Source organism: Malaclemys terrapin, chromosome 7 (assembly GCF_027887155.1).
Source record: "Malaclemys terrapin pileata isolate rMalTer1 chromosome 7, rMalTer1.hap1, whole genome shotgun sequence".
In the NCBI taxonomy this organism is placed as follows: Eukaryota; Metazoa; Chordata; order Testudines; family Emydidae; genus Malaclemys; species Malaclemys terrapin.
Genome location: NC_071511.1, coordinates 111,237,725 through 111,253,995, shown reverse-complemented (window position 1 = coordinate 111,253,995; position 16,271 = coordinate 111,237,725). Strand labels below are relative to the sequence as shown.

Here is a 16,271-nt window from a genome sequence, read left to right as displayed (position 1 = left end):
GTCAGGCCAATGGTCCATCTAGCCCAATGATCCATCTGGCAGTCAGAGACTTAGCCATCTTGGCTAATAGCCATTGATAGACCCTATCCTTAATGAACTTATTTCATTCTTTTTTGCTTTTGGCATTCAATTCATCCCCAGGCAATGAGTTCCACAGGTTGAGTTTGTGTTTTGTGAAGTACTACCTTTTGTTTGTTTTAAACCTGCTGTCTATTAATTTCATCAGGTGACCACTGGTTCTTGTGTTATTTACCCCTCCACATAACTTTTTCACTTTCTCCACACCATTCATGATTTTGTGGACCTCTGTCATAGCCGCCCTTCATTGTCTCTTTGCCAAGCTGAACAAGTCCCAACCTTTTTACTCTCTCTTTACATGGAAGCTGTTCCATTCACATAATCATTTTTTGTTGACCTTCTATGTACCTTTTCCAATTCTCATGTATCTTTTTTGAGATGGGGGAAATCAGTATTCAAAGTGGGAGCATACCAGGGATTTATATAGTGACATTATGATTTTTCTGTCTTATTATCTATCCCTTTCCTAACGGTTCCTAACATTCTGTTAGCTATTTTGACTGCTGCTGCACATTGAACAGATGTTTTCAGAGTACTATCGAGAATGACTCAAACATCTCTTTCTGGAGTGGTAACAGCGGAGACCCCCATCATTTTGTATGTCTAGTTGAGATTATGTTTTCCAGGGTGCATTACTTTGCACTTATCAACACAATTTCATCTGCCATTGTATTGTCCAATCACCCATTTTAGTGAAATCCCTTTATAACCCTTCACAGCCTGCTTTAGACTTAACTTGCTTGAATAATTTTGTCTGATCTGCAAACTTTGTCACCTCACTGTTCACCCCTTTTTCTAGATCATTTATGGATGTTGAGCAGCACTGGTTCCAGTATCAATCCTTGGGGGACCCAGCTATCTACCTCTCACCACTGTGAAAACTGACCATTATTTCCTACCCTTTGTTTCCTGTCTCTTAACAGTTACTGATCCATGAGAGGACCTTCTCTTTTATTCCATAACTCCTTACTTATGAGCCTTTGGGGTGGGACCTTTTCAGTGGCTTTCTGAAAGTCTATGTATGCTATATCAACTGAATTACCCTTCTCCTCATGTTTGGCCCTCCTCAAGGAATTCTAACAGATTCTAACGAAAGCCATGTTGATTCTTCCCCCAACAAATTATGTTCATCTATGCGTCTGATAATTCTGATAGAAACTATAGTAAAGAACAATTTGCCTAGTTCTGAAGTTAGGCTTACCGGCCTGGTAAGTGCCAGGATTACCTCTGGAGCCTTTAAACAAAAAAGACAAAACAAAACAAATAACAGTGTTATATTAGCTATCCTCCAGTCATCTGGAACAGAGGCTGATTTGAAGTGATAGGTTACATACCACACTCTGCAATTTCATACTCGAGTTCCTTCAGAACTCTTGGGTGAAACCCATTTGGTCCTGGTGACTTCATACTGTTTAGTAGGGTTACCATATTTTGTGCCTCCCAAAGGAGGACACTCCACAGGGCCCCGGCCCCGCCCCCGCCCCCGCTTCCCCCCCAACTCCGCCCCTTCCCCCAAAGTCTCCGCCACCTCCCCTGCTTCCCGCGAACATTTGATTCGCGGGAAGCCTGAAGCAGGTAAGGGGGAGTGTGGGGGGAGGAGGCGCGGCCCAGGCTGGCCCCGGCCCCTGGCCGACCACCCCCGGCCCGCCCAGCACTGCGGTCCCCGGCCCCCGGGCCCCCGGCCGAGCACCCCCAGCCCCCGGCACCGCCGGCCCGTCCCCCGAGCCCCCGGCCCGGCCTGGCACTGCCGGCCCGGCCCCCAAGCCGCCGGCGCCGGCCCGGCCCCCAAGTCCCCGGTCCGGCTCCGGCGGAGCCCCTAAGCCCCCGGCCCGGCACCGCACCGCCAGCCCGGCCCCGGAGCCCCCGTCCCAGCCCCGCTCCGCCGGCCCGTCCGGCCCCCAAGCCCCCGGCTCCCGAGCACCCACACGGCCGGCCTGGCATGTCCCGATTTTCCCGGACATGTCCGGCTTTTTGGGCTTTCCCCCCGGACGGGGATTTGGAGCCCAAAAAGCCAGACATGTCCGGGAAAATCTGGACGTGTGGTAACCCTATGTTTAGTTTATCAATTTGTTCCAAAACCTCCTCTATGGACACCTCAATCTGCGACAGTCCTCATATGTCACCTAAAAAGAATGTCTCAGGTATGGGAATCTCCCTCACATTCTCTACAGTGAAGACCAACGCAAAGAGTTAATTTAGCTTCTCAGCAATGTCGTGTCTTTCTGGAGTGCTCCTTTAGCACCTCGATCGTCCAGTGGCCCCCTCTGATCGTTTGGCAGGCTTCCTGCTTCTGATGTGCTCACATTTTTTTGCTGTTAATTTTTGTCTCCTTTGCTAGGTGCTCTTCAAATTCCTTTTTGGCCTGCCTAATTATGCTCTTACACTTGATTTGCTGGAAGCAGGGTCCCAACTATGGGATCGTTTCCCTTAGCTCCACTTTCATCGTCCTCAGTAACACAGAGGCTGTCAGAATCAGGGTGTCACCATTCTACTCTGCCTGGAAAGTCTCATCTATGTATCTTGGTCTCCCTTAGCTGCTCCAGTTCAGCCATGCTGACCCAACAGCCTGTAACTGGTCTCAGAGAGTCATGAGCTGATTGCACCAAATGCACATATACACCACTGCCCACAAGGCAGTGGGTATCTGGGTATTTCAGGAACACAAGTCTCTGCAGGTCCACTGCCAGTTCAGGTGAGGTTTCTTCTTTCCCTCTCCTTCTAGCTCTTAGCTGTACCCTGTCCAGTTCAGATTGATGGCTAGCTCCAAACCACATGTCAAGGGCTTGTATCAGGTCTGGATAACTCAGTCTCTTTTCAGTCGGTAAATTCTGCAATACAATCACAGCTGGGCCACCCACATTGGCTTCTTGTTAACATCCCTTTCTGTTTTTCTTCCCAGGCATTCAGTTGAGCTATAATGTTAAATTGATCCAAATAAGCCTCACAGGGAGACAGTGGGCTTTTGTATTATTTGAGCTGGAAAAACCCAACCTCTACTCCGTTTGTAACCCACAGAGGGAAGAAAAGTGTTGTTAAGTGCCCAGTCTTACCCAAAGTTGGCTCGTTCAATTCCTCAGCCAGGTAGCTGCTTTTCCCTGTAGTCTGTGACCTTTCCTTCTGGAGCTAAATTTTCAGCAACTTAAGTCCTTGCTGCAGCTCATCTCTGTTGGCAAGCTCCAAGTTGACTAAAGTTTGCTTAGTCTTCAGTCTTTCATGGAGGAACTTCTAGTTTCCAGCAGTCAAATTGATGGCCACCTCATCAATTCATTTTACCATTCCAGCCTGGGAGTTTTGCAGTTGAGTTTCCCAAAACTATTCAAACACCTTGTAGTTGCTGCTCTAACAGAGATTTGACCTCTCCCTGCAAGTCAATCCTTAGCTCTTTCTGGGAAGCCTCTAGATGCTGCTTTAGTTCCTTTTGGAATACCTCCAGCTCCTGTTTTAAGTCATGTTTTAATTCCATTTAGTTTTAACTGCTGGCTATTTTTGATTTCTGCAAGCACTTCCATTACTTGTTCCTAAAAGGTATATGCAGTCACCACACACTCCTAGAGCCCTAGGGTGATACTACAGGCGTCCCTCACCTTAATTTCTTCAAGTGGAACAGCAATAGATTCACTTTAACCATCCAGAGCACGGAGACACCAACATATGTTCATAGAATACCATAAACCCTTTTAAAATTACACTTCAAGACAGGAATCATTGTAACAAACAATTCATCAGGACTCTGGACCAGGCTTCCTAAACTTACAGTCCACACCCAAGTCTCTGACTCAGAAGGTTCATCTGATATCTGACAGAACAACTATCTTGCCCCACTGCAATCTTCCTGCCTTCTCTTCTCCACTCTATTTCCTGTTCCTATTTACCTGGTTCACCTCCAGGGCAGGATCAAGTTCTCCTTGATTATACTAGTCTGCAAGTTGTAGGCTCCAGCCTGAACCCTTAAAGGGGTAGTACTTTTTTTTTTTTTTTTTTTTTTTTTAAAATCTATTACATTCTTTCACAGTTCCATTGTGGTTCAACAGGAATACCAGCTTACAGTCTCTCTCCTTGGACACTAGAGCCTACTTTCACACTAGTGTTACCCATTTTTGACCTCAGCAGCTAGTCAAAATTCAGGGTCTGGAAATGTTCCAATTGGGAGCAGAATCTGATGATGGGGTCTGCTTTTTTCTTTGATTTATTTTCCTTTTAAAAAAAAAAAAAAAAAAAAGAAATGTACAGAATCCTGTTTCTCCAAATGCAAGAGGAATCGAAGGCAAAAAAAGTAGTTTCTTAGTTAACAGGCCCAAGCTTAGGGGTATGGAGCGGCTTCCGTATGAGGAGATTAATAAGACTGGGACTTTTCATCTTAGAAAAGAGACGACTAAGGGGGTATATGATAAAGGTCTATGAAATCATGAGTGGTGTGGAGAAAGTAAATAAGGAAGTGTTATTTACTCCTTCTCATAACTAGGGGGTCACCAAATGAAATTAACAGGCAGCAGGTTTAAAACAAACAAAAGGAAGTATTGACTATAACAGATAAATTCATGGAGGATAAATTCATGGCTATTAGCCAGGATGGGCAGGGATGGTGTCCCTAGTCTCTGTTTGCCAGAAGCTGGGAATGGGCGACAGGGGATGAATCACTTGATTACCTGTTCTGTTCATTCCCTCTGGGGCACCTGGCATTGACCACTGCTGGAAGACAGGATACTGGGCTAGATGGACCTTTGGTCTGACCCAGTATGGTCATTCTTTGCTTCTTTTCAGACAGCCCCAACCCAGAACCTTTCTCTAGGTTTTTCTCAGAGTCACACTTTGCTTACATGCTTCTGCTTGGATTTTTTTTTCAGGCTGTTTTTTTTCCCCTTCTCTCTCTGGTTCTCTGTTCTGCCTTCCATGCACTCTTTTTATTTCTCTTATCCCCAAAATTACTCACAATACTCAGAAGAAAAACAAAACAAACAAAATCCTTCCACCCACATAACTCAAAACTCTTGGGCAGGTTTACATAACCCTTTTGTCTTATATGGGGGGTTGTGATTAATTTATCCTTACGGTTATGTTAATTGAAGAGTGCAGTCCCACCCATCAATCTCAACGAGGTTTTAACTCAACCCATACCAAAGTTTCACCTACCTCATAACAATATCTTATTGGCACACAAGCTGCTGCTATACAAATGGTGCCAAACTATAAAAAAAAGAGATAAACTTCTGCCTGTCAGAAACAGATATAATAGCCCAGATCCTCAGAGGTATTTAGGCACCTAACTCACATTGAAATCAATTAATAAATGGAAGTTAGGTGCCTAAGTACTTTTGTGGATCTAAGCCAGGGGTTGGCAACCTGTGGCACACGTGCCAAAGATGGCACGCGAGCCAATTTTTGATGGCACGCTGCTGCCTGCCAGGGTCCTCGCCCCACTCAGCCCCCCCGCCCACTGATTTCTCCTGCGGGGGCAGGAGGCAGAAGCTTGGTCATCTTTCAGCCAATATTCCCCTGCTTCTTCCCCCAGCGTGGTGCTTTCCTGCCCCTCCCCCTCCCTGCCGCCGATCAGCTGATCACCCTTGCAAGGGAGAGGGGGAGCGGAGCCAAGCCGCAGCATGCTCACTGCTCCGGGGAGGAAGCAGAGAAGAGGTGGTGACGGGGCCCTCAGGAAAGGGGTGGGAATGGGGCATATACCCTCCAGCCCCCTGCTGTGAGCACCCCAGCCCTCTGCCCTGACCCCTAACCCCCCCCACACACCCAGCCTTCTGCCCGGACCCCTGAACACCCCCACAGACAGCCTTCTGCCCTGACCCCTGCACCTCCCACACACACCCAGCCCCCCCACACCCCATGTCCTGACTCTTGCACCCCCCCCCACATCCCCACCCCCACCCTGAGCACCAAATGGCAGCTCCTGCACCCACCCACCCCATTCCCACCTGCACCCCTGGGTCCTGGCTGCCGACCCCTTGCCAGCCGGGGTCCCACAGGCCCTACTCAGCCTGCTGCTGAACTAGGTGAATGGAACCCCAGGCCGGCGGCGTAAGATCAGCATTTTAATTTAAATTTTAAATTAAGCTTCTTAAACATTTTTAAAACTGTGTTTATTTTACATACAACAATAGTTTAGTTATATAATATAGACTTACAGAGAGAGAGCTTCTAAAAAACGTTAAAATGTATTACCGGAATGCAAAACCTTAAGTTAAAGTGAATAAGTGAAGACTCAGCACACCACTTCTGAAAGGTTGCTGACCCCTGATCTAAGCCAAAATTTGCTCACTCCTTTGGAGGTTTATATCCTGTGCCCATTTGTTGTAAGAGTCCATTCCTGACTCAGGTTGCTGCAGAGTGCATTGCATCTTTGCGGTCTCTCTCCTTTTTCTCAGGTCCATGTAAAGTTTTAGGGTTTTTTTTTTTTTTTTTTGTAATGCTTTTTGATTAAACGACTTTGCTGATCACCTGAGGGAAACATTTTCTTGCACTCTCCTGCATTTCACCCATTGGCAGAGACAGTGCCTCTCTGCGTCCATCTCTCTTTTATGATCGCACCATTGCTCCTTTCGGGCTTCGGGCTGGCTGGTGTCTACCTGTTTCCACCTCTAGCTTGAGGTCACTGGTCCTGTGTTTGGTGAGCGGCTGCTGTCCAGAGGCGCTTTTCATCGCGCTCGCACAATCTGCCGCCGCTGGGTGATGCTTCCGCGCAGGGATGTTTAGCAGCCTCGGTCGCAGCGAGGCGCGTTTTGTGCTTACGGGCGTGCTGCTGTCGGTGTCCATCGAGCACCCGGCCTAGATTGGCGGTGGGCTGCTGCTTCCTCACCAGGGGCTCGGAGCTGCTGCCCGCTGAGCTGCGGGAGGGTCATAATATGCTGCAGGGCAGGGGCCGGTGGCTGCAGAGGTGGCCCCACCAGCAGCCGGGGTCTTTACCCCCACAGTTAAAGGGGCGCGACGCGGCCGTGGCTGGTGGAGGGGTGCCGGCCACGCGCACGGGAGCGCTGATATAGGACGACGGGAGCCCCCCCGGGGCTGGGTGAGACCGCGCGGCCCCTTTAAGAGGCCGGTGAGCGGCTGACGGGTGGGATCACGTGGCCCGAGGCTGGAGCCGGAACCCGGCCGGGCTGGGAAGCGTCAGACAGCGGTGAGGCTGTGGGGCGTGGACCAGTGAGGCAGGGGTTGCGCGCGCGCGCTCTCACTCCCTCCCTCCGCCCCCCCCCCCTCCCGGCCGTCTCGCGCGCGGCCGGGCTGTGGATCCCCAGCTCGGAGCAGGAGTCCGCGATCCGCTGCGCGGGGCGGCGTTCCTCGCTGCCCTCCCGCTTCTCTCGCCGGGTCCGGCCCCGCCGCCGGGCTCCGGAGCATGGAGCTGTTCCAAGCTAAGGATCACTACATCCTGCAGCGCGGGGAGCGGGCGCTCTGGTGCAGCCGGAGGGACGGTACCCTGCAGCTGCGACCCGGTGAGTCAGAGGCGGCTTGGAGGGGAGAGTCTCCGGCACCCGGGGACAGGCGGGCTGGGCTGGGGACAGGTGGGGTGAGGAGACTGGCGGGGGGCGGGCGGTGGGAGGACATGGCCGACAGACCCGCTCAGGCTAGGACACGGGGTGGGCAGGCTGGGGAGTGAGAAGGGGGATGGCGGCTCCCCCGGGGGCGGGACGAGCGGGGGGTGACGAGGGGGATGGCGGACCCGCTGGGGAGGGGCGGGGGTGGGGCAAGGAGGATGGCGGACCCGTTGGAGAGGGGAGGAGAAGAGAAGGGTGGGCGCGGTGGCAAGCGGGAGTGTGTATGTGATGGGGGGGATGGCGGGACGAGCGGGGGGTGACAAGGAGGATGGCGGACCCGCTGGGAGTGGTGAACAGGGGGTGACCAGGAGGGGGGCGGACCTGCTCGGGGGGGGTAGGGTGGTGAGTGGGGCTAGTGATGAGAAGGGTGGTGACTGGGGGAGGGGGTGACATGGTGGACCCGCTGGGGTGGGCAGGCTGGGGAGCGGGGGGGGGGGTGATGGAGAGCAGGGGGGGATGGTGGACGCACTGATGGGGGGGGGCGGCGGTGGTGGTGAGAGGGATCATGGACCCACTGGGGAGGCAGGTAGGGTTGGGGGGAGTGACAAGAGGAAAGGCAGCCCTGTGGAGGGGGGGAGTAGGGTGATGAGTGGGGGATGATGAGGATGTGGGGGGCAGGGTAGCGAGTGGGGTGATGGGGAGGTTGGCAGATGGGATGCTGAGTGGGGGTTATGGGGAGGTGCTTGAGGATGGCAGATCCACTTGGGCACCTGCAGGGTGGTGGTGATGACTACAAAGTGGGTAGCTGACCCACTGGGGTAGGCTGGTGAGTGTGGAGGTGTTGAGGAGGATGGCAGACCCACTTGGGGCGGGCAGGCAGGCTGGAATGGGTGGAGAGGTGACAGAGGATGGCAGGAGATCCATTCAGGCAGGCTGCTAGTACTTTTGAGTGCTGGAGGGCTTACAGGGTGGGAGATGAGAATCTTGAAAGCCTTGAGGCACTAATAAACACAGAGGTGGTGCTAGTCCATTGGGGGCCCTAAGCAGGAATATCCTCCCCCACCCCCCGAACACATAATGAAAAGGGAATAGGGGGTTCCGTTGACCTGTTTGGGGCCCTAAGAAATTGCTTTGTCTGTTTATGCCTAGCACTGGCTTTGGATAAACATGAGTTTTCATTCCTTCTTTCCTCTGCAGCCTGACAATGCTGTAGGGATCAGTTATTCTCCACTCCTGAAGCAATAGGGTTGTGATGGTTTGCTACCCCTGCTTAGCAAAATATAACCCAATATTTACAGTCACCTTTCCTCATTATGCTGCTGCAGCCAGCAGTCTGAATCGAAGCACCATGAGGGGAGCTGGATAGACAACCCTGTACCTGGGGGTCTGGGATATGTGTTGTTGTGGGCTCTGCTGATTGCCCAGTGAAATGGGGGCTTTGTCATCTGGTCATTATGCTGAAATGGCTGTGTAATCGTTGACAGTCTCTACAACCTATTTTTTATTCTTGTACCGATGAAGGATTGTACATCAAGGATAGATCTCATTCCAGTGGTGAATTTCTTAATCCTTCCTGCTGTTGACAGGAATTGGCTTCAGTCAGGTTTTGCTGTTGATAAATTATTAGAGTAGCAGCCTCAACAATGGTTTTAGAGAACTAGTCATTCACAAAATACAGAACAAGACAGAACACTTGTATATAATCTAGTATAGGCAGGGTAAAACATCATGCATCAGTTCACACACATGATGGTGTTGAGGTGTCACTAATAGTCTAAATCAGTTTAAAAGCTGTCTTTGTTTTCCCTGTGAATTTTTTCCCCCTGTAAAAATAAACTCAAAGTGTGACTGCCAGCTGTTTATAGATTGTGTTCTCTCTTTAAATTGTATGTGTGCCATTGAAATAGTCTGGTATATGATTCCTGTCCCTCTTGGACCATCATGAAAATGAGGAAGGCCTCTTGTGTGACTGAAACAGTGTGCAAAATAAACAGTTCTTTGCTATTGATCTTAATACAGGCTGGTTATCTGGCATATTATCTGTTACATAGGGTAAACAATTCCCTCTCCCTTCTCCTGATTTTCTTTTTATGAGCAATCAGGCAGGTTTGTACTTTTGTGCATGTTGTTCTCATCAGACTCACTCCTGTGATGACTGAGTCTATTTTGAAGCAAGTACCAACTTTTTGTGTGTCACTTAATCATATTCAAAGATACAGTCCATAAAAGTAAAGAAGCATGGGGACTCAGACTCAAATACTGAGAAAAGGAGAGAGAAGGGAAAAAAAAATAGGCAACACCCCTTTCCCCCAGTAATAGGGTAGTCATTTTAGATATTACTAAATACAGTACTATTCTAAGAAGTAACCTTCTATCCTTGAGTAATAGACATAGGCTTAAAATTAAGGAAATATTTTGCCCCTGACTAGTTTTTAGTATGGTATAAATACTTTGGGTACTTTCAAATAGCTGGGATATTTCACTGAAGAGGGTGGCAGCTGCTCATGGACTCTAGCTACTTCTCAATCTTACTACCTATACCTGTCTAAAATGTGAGTCCATGGAAAACTGAGGAAAATTTTTATAAGCATGTGTATAATCAAATCTATTACCATCTCTTGAGTACCCTAGTCTATAAAGATGTAAAAATGTCTAGAATATTTCTAGCAACAAAATACGTAATCTCAAATACTATCAATCTTCATGTATCAAAATAATTATTCTCTCATATTCTCATTTAAATAAAATCCACCCCAAACAACTTTAATATTTGGCCAGGCTTATGTGTGTATGCATTAAAGTGTGTCCCTCTTGCCACTTTAATTTGCATGCTTCAGCTCACTTGAGATGGGTTGTAATGTTGTTCTAGCATCATTTATTTATTACATTTTGTCCAGGAGCTTTATTTATAGTTTAGGGTCTGACCATCTTAATTTACAAACCACACTATAACTAGCTTATAACTACCACTTATAAAATGTCTGCTGACAAAAGCTGGTCTAAAGGATAGTTTAATTGAATAAATGTTCATACAAAAAATCTAATTTTAAATTGATATAGTTATAATTTTCTACAGATGGGTAGAAAGCTATTACTCTGCACATGAGTAGTAAAATAACAAACTTGCACACACTAGTCTTTGAGATTGATGTTCTTGGGGCCTAAAGGCTTTTAATCATCTGTATGCTGTCCGTTGCAGGGATTACTGTGGTTTCGTGGAACCCATTTACTTCAGGGGGGGCCTTGTGAGAGTGCAGCAGTCTGTTTGCACGCTGACAATTGCAGGATTGGATTCTTACTGACTGAAAATTTAAAGGAATGCTGTAAATCTGAACTCTACTCAGTTTAAAATAATGAGTAAGTGAAAAGTAATTTGATGCTACATCTGCCCCTTTGCCTTCTTGCCAATTTTTGTTGTGGTTACAGCGCATTCCTTATTTTTAAAAGTTTTTTTCTTTCTTGTTTCTTGCTGTGTAACCTTTGCAAACAGGAGAAAATGATAGTAGTGAAACTGATCATACACAAAATACTTTCAAATGTGTAAAGTAGATCTGAAAAAAAGAAGTGTATTTCTGTAACTAGCTATTTCTTTTAGTAATAATACATGGAAAAAAAACACTGCACTTGTCTGAATTTTGTTTAAGTTAATAGTGTACTTTGTTCTGTGGCCATTATAATGGTCAGTATTCCCCAATGACGTGAGTAATCAGATTATATGTCAGTGTTTTATCAGTTAGTAAACAGTAGAGCTATAATCTATGTGCATTGAAATGTTTCATAATTGTATAAGTTGTCAAAATGTTACACGTGGAATATGTATTGTTTTTTTTTTTTAAAGACGCTTCAGTTTCATTCTGTTTTGCAGTTTCATTCTGTTTAAACAATACATGTGTATGGTTTGGACTGAATCTCAGGTGGGTGATAAGCCATGCAAAATATTAATGTGTATGTATCTGAGGCCTTCCATTTGAAGAGCTCAAATTAATTTGCCAACACTACTGAATGTAAGCCTCTTGACATCCTTAGAGATGTCATATCCATTTTATGGATGAAGGAAATTGAGAAACTATCTCAGGTCAAAATCACACAAATCCTGTGGGAGAGCTTTTATTAGAATTCTGCTCTCAAATACCTAGTTCCTTTACAAATAAACAATGATTTCTCTATTTCATATATTTAAAGGAACACAGCCATATGTTAGAAACTCTTTACCTACTATTGTTGAAAGTAATACTTGGGATTACTATAAGTGAAAGACTGGGCCCCAGGCAGGGCCAGCAGTATGTCTCTTAGCTTACTGTGTGCATTTGACAGCCCGCTTGAGTATTGAGTATATTCATTTTTTTTAACTGCATTCAGTTTCTGTTGTGTGTATGTTTTTGCACACAGCAACAGGGAAAGAAATATGAAAACCCCAAAGTGGCAGAGACACTCAGGTCAAGTGTAGTACTTGATATCAAAATAAATTGATTTTAAACAGTGAATTATTTAACTTGGTATGTAGTCTTGGAAAAGGAAATCTATTAAAATTTTAAAAATTAAAATTGGCTCCTTAATTATTTTTTTTTAAGGATGTCTAAAAATGTATATCCATTAACAGGAAACAAAACTTGTTACTGGTCCTGGACCAGTAAATTTGTGGAGATGAGAGGGAGAGCTTCAAAACAGCTGTACTGTGTGTAAAAGTGTTCCTAAAACTGTCAGGGCATGAGGTATTAAGAGTAAATGTCTTTTTGATATTTCTTCAGGTCTGAATATATAGCAAGTTTTGGACCAATAGAAATTTAAATTCCTGACTAATCTCTTAGATAGCGGAGAGAACAACTTAACTGGATTGGCTTTATTGCAATGAATGTATTTCAGTTGTTTGACTTCACAAGAAGGCTGACATTATGCCTTAATCTGAGAGATAGCTGCTTGTGTTTACACAGGCTTTCTCTAATCGTAGCTGTTTCCTTTTTTGTGGATTTAAAGCATTATTGAATCTCTATATAGAATCTTTAGATTACTCTGGCACTATATGCTAGATTCTTAACTGTCCATGATATGTCTTCAGCATGAAAATCTTACTGGGTGATCAAAACATACTTTGTTTTAATATGTTGTAAATATTTATTGACTTGTTCTAAAATAAATTGTTAGCAGTTCTTGTTTACATCTTACCTAGGATTTCCTGGCATGTATCACCATGCAGATTACAAATATGGATTTAATGACTCTTACTACAAGGATATATCTTAGTAGAAGCTGAGGAACTCCTTGGTACTAACTGATCAGTTAAAAACATGAGATGACAAGAGAACCTTAACCAGGTGGTCTTCTTCAAAGGGGGCGGGGAGAGAAAGCTATAAAGAGCTTTTTCAGCTAAGAGGAATTGTGTGACCAGTAATTTTGAAGGATAAAACACACACGGCACCAGCAACCATAATGTTTTGGACTGTGATCTCTCAAACTGAACAAGATTGTAGTTACTTCTTGGATCAGACATTTGTGAGGGGAGAAACGGGTGTCCAGAAAGGGTTTTGACTTTAGGTGATGTTTTTCCTGCTGTTAGTACTGAGCCAGTATTTTCAAGGTAAATATAAAATGTCTTACATTTCACTCAGAAAATATTCAATCTAACACAACTTCTAACTGGTTGGTGTCACCAAACACCCCATACCTTTTTTCAAGAGCAGAGGTGTTTTTAGAACTACCCTGTAATTGAATCTATAGGAGCAAATGTGAATTAACAAAAAAGGGCACTTTCCTAGGAAACAAACTACCGTATATACTCGTTCATAAGCCAATTTTCTTTTTTATTTTTTTTAGTAAAAAAGGGAAGCACCAGAGGTGGGGGTCGGCTTAAGAATGGGTATAGAGAGGGAGAGGTGGGACACAGCCCTTCCCCCCAACAGAGGGGGCAAGGAGAGGCAGCAGAGACAGAAGGGAAGAGGTGGGGCCAGAGTCTCTCCACCTCTGGCCACGCTGCTCTCCCCCCAGCCTCCAAAGCAGCTGCAGCTCCGGGGCTGGCAGGCTGCAGCCGTGCCGCTCGGCCCCACCCCCCAGAGCAGGCTGTGGCCGCGCTGCCCAGGCACCAGAGCATGCTGTGGCCACACCGCCCAGCCCGCTGGAACATGCTGTGGTTGCGCCGCCAGGTCTGGCCCGCCGGAGCAGCTCCAGCCAGGTCAGAGACATCCTCCCTTGGCCCTCCCCAGATAAGGTGGGAAGGGATGGGGAGAGTGGGGGGGTCCCGGGCTGGGGATGGTCACAGGGGTTACTCCCCTGACTCCCAGCTTCTTCCCCTCCCCCCCTCCCAAATTTCCCCACCAGTTGCTGTCCCGGCCTATCAGGGTAAGCAGCTGGAGCGCCAGGACACTTTGTTTGCTTAGGTTTACCTCCGTGCCTGCGAATGCTCGAGGTAAACAAACCATCTCGGACCACCAGTGGCTTATCCTGATGGCCTGGGAGCCAAAGTTTGCTGACCCCTGAATTATAGGGTCAGCTCATGAATGGGTTATAAAAATTTTCCATTTTTACTTATCCGTCTTGGGGGGGGGGGCAGGGGGTCAGCTCATAAACGAACTGGCTTATGATCGAGTATATATGGTATTATAATATTGGTGCTGCAGAAAGGCTCCTGTTTCTGTGGAGGAGATAGATGCATATCAGCAGTTGAAGTAATTCCCTGCAATGGAATATACCCTTTTATAACTCCCTTTGGATTCAAGTGTTTATAGAATATCTACATGGAGAAGAGATTTTTGATAATAGCTCTCTAATCAAGCAGAAAAAGGCATAGTCAGATCGGATTAAATAAGGCACATATTTTAACAGTGAGGGTAATTTAACAATTGGATCAGCTTACCTAAGGAAGTGGTGGACTTTCAATTTCTTTGTTTCTATCTTTCTAGAAGATATGCATAGCTCAAAGAAGATATGGGCTTGATCAAAAAATTATTGGATGAGGTTTTTTGGCCTGTGTTGTGTAGGAGATCATTGTAACGGTCTCTTTTCACTTTTAAAAAACTATAAGCGGTGTTCATGGTTCCTGCCAGGAAGGGCTCTGATTCTGCAAAGACTTAAACACATGGTTAACTTTAGACACTGTGAGCAGTTCCATTGAAGCAGCTGGAACTACTTGCCATGAATAAAGCTAAATATGTGCTTCAGTCTTTGCAGCAGTAGGGCCCAATTTTGTTATCCATTGGCATTGAATCCCAAAACTTAAGCAATTTCAGATAAAACCTGATGCTTTCTAAAGGTGAAATAGTTTTGTTTGGAAGTGGCCTAATACATAGAGGAACTTTACTTTTTATGAACAGTTAGATTTAATTTGCCAACATTTTTTGTTTTCTAAAAGTAGATATTCAGATAAATAAAAGCCAAGCAAACTACTTAAACATGTAGTATACAAAGGTAATGTATACTTATGAATATGTAAAGGCCTACATTTGGAATATCCCAAAAGGAACTAGTTTAACTTTAGGGGTTAGTGGTCTAGATATCACAGACCCCTTCATAATAAGAGCCACTCATAAGCTACATAATATAGTCCACTGAGAGCACATCACAGAATGAAGTTCTGATTGTCAGATTAATATCGCTGAACTTGAAAAATCAACATGCTAGCAATGAATACGAAATTTTCTTTACTGAGAGTGGACGCTGAAGCAATCAATTCTCGTAATTACGGCACAACTCTTAAAAATATTTCTAGACCTCATGGTTTCTGAAATAATTTTCAGAAAGTAACCTTATCCAGTATTTCTTTTCTAGTCTAGAAGCAGCTCGAGACTAGAGCTGCTCTTAGTAGCTCTGCCTAGCACCAAAGGCTGGTAGAAAAGATGAGGTACTGAAGCAGGATCAAGGAACAACATCCTGGTACAAATCTCAGCAGCTTGGTTTGATTGGAGGGGTTGGCCAGCCTGGGCTTCTTTCATGTGTTGCTCTTTGTTTGCTGGTGTCAGGTAACTTTGTCTTGTTATAATTCTTCTGTACCCCAACCCCTTTTTGAGTGGAGAAGTGGGAATGGTATGACTATGCTGAATAGAGTAGGGAATGTATGATGTTTTGATACTGAGTTTCAGAGTGGTAGCCGTGTTAGTCTGTATCAGCAAAAACAACAAGGAGTCCTTGTGGCACCTTAGAGACTAACAAATTTATTTGGGCATAAGCTTTTGTTGGCTAGAACCCAGTTCATCAGGTGCATGGAGTGGAAAATACAGTAGCAGGTATAAATACACAGCACATGAAAAGATGGGAGTTGCCATATCAAGTGGGAGGTCAGTCTAACGAGACAATTCAATTAACAGGATACCAAGGGAGGAAAAATCACTTTTGTAGTGGTAATGAGAGTGGCCCATTTCAAACAGTTGACAAGAAGGTGTGAGTAACAGTAGTAGGAAATTAGTATGGGGGAAATTAGGTTTTTAATGACCCAACCACTCCCAGTCTTTATTCAGGCCTCATTTGATGGTGTCCAGTTTGCAAATTAATTCCAGTTCTGCAGTTTCATGTTGGAGTCTGTTTTTGAAGTTTTTGTTGTTGAAGAATTGTGACTTTTAGGTCTGTTATTGAGTGACCAGGGAGATTGAAGTGTTCTCCTACTGGTCTTTGAATGTTATAATTCCTGATGTCAGATTTGTGTCCATTTATTCTTTTGCGTAGAGACTGTCCGGTTTGGCCAATGTACATGGCAGAGGGGCATTGCTGGCACATGATGGCATATATCACATT

General features: G+C 45.8%; 1 protein-coding gene across 2 annotated transcripts in view; it reads left to right on the top strand.

The window, feature by feature from the left end:
* The first annotated feature begins 6,168 nt into the window (after positions 1 to 6,168).
* INPP5F (inositol polyphosphate-5-phosphatase F) overlaps positions 6,169 to 16,271 on the top strand; it is a 105,938-nt gene continuing 95,835 nt past the window's right edge. The window contains exon 1 of one of the 2 annotated variants that reach the window (XM_054034309.1): positions 6,169 to 7,511. In XM_054034309.1, coding sequence (XP_053890284.1) covers positions 7,415 to 7,511 — 97 coding nt within the window. In that variant the 5' untranslated portion in view covers positions 6,169 to 7,414. Of the gene's footprint in view, positions 7,512 to 13,668; positions 13,720 to 16,271 lie in introns of those variants that run through there. The other variant, XM_054034310.1, reaches the window with a different exon arrangement.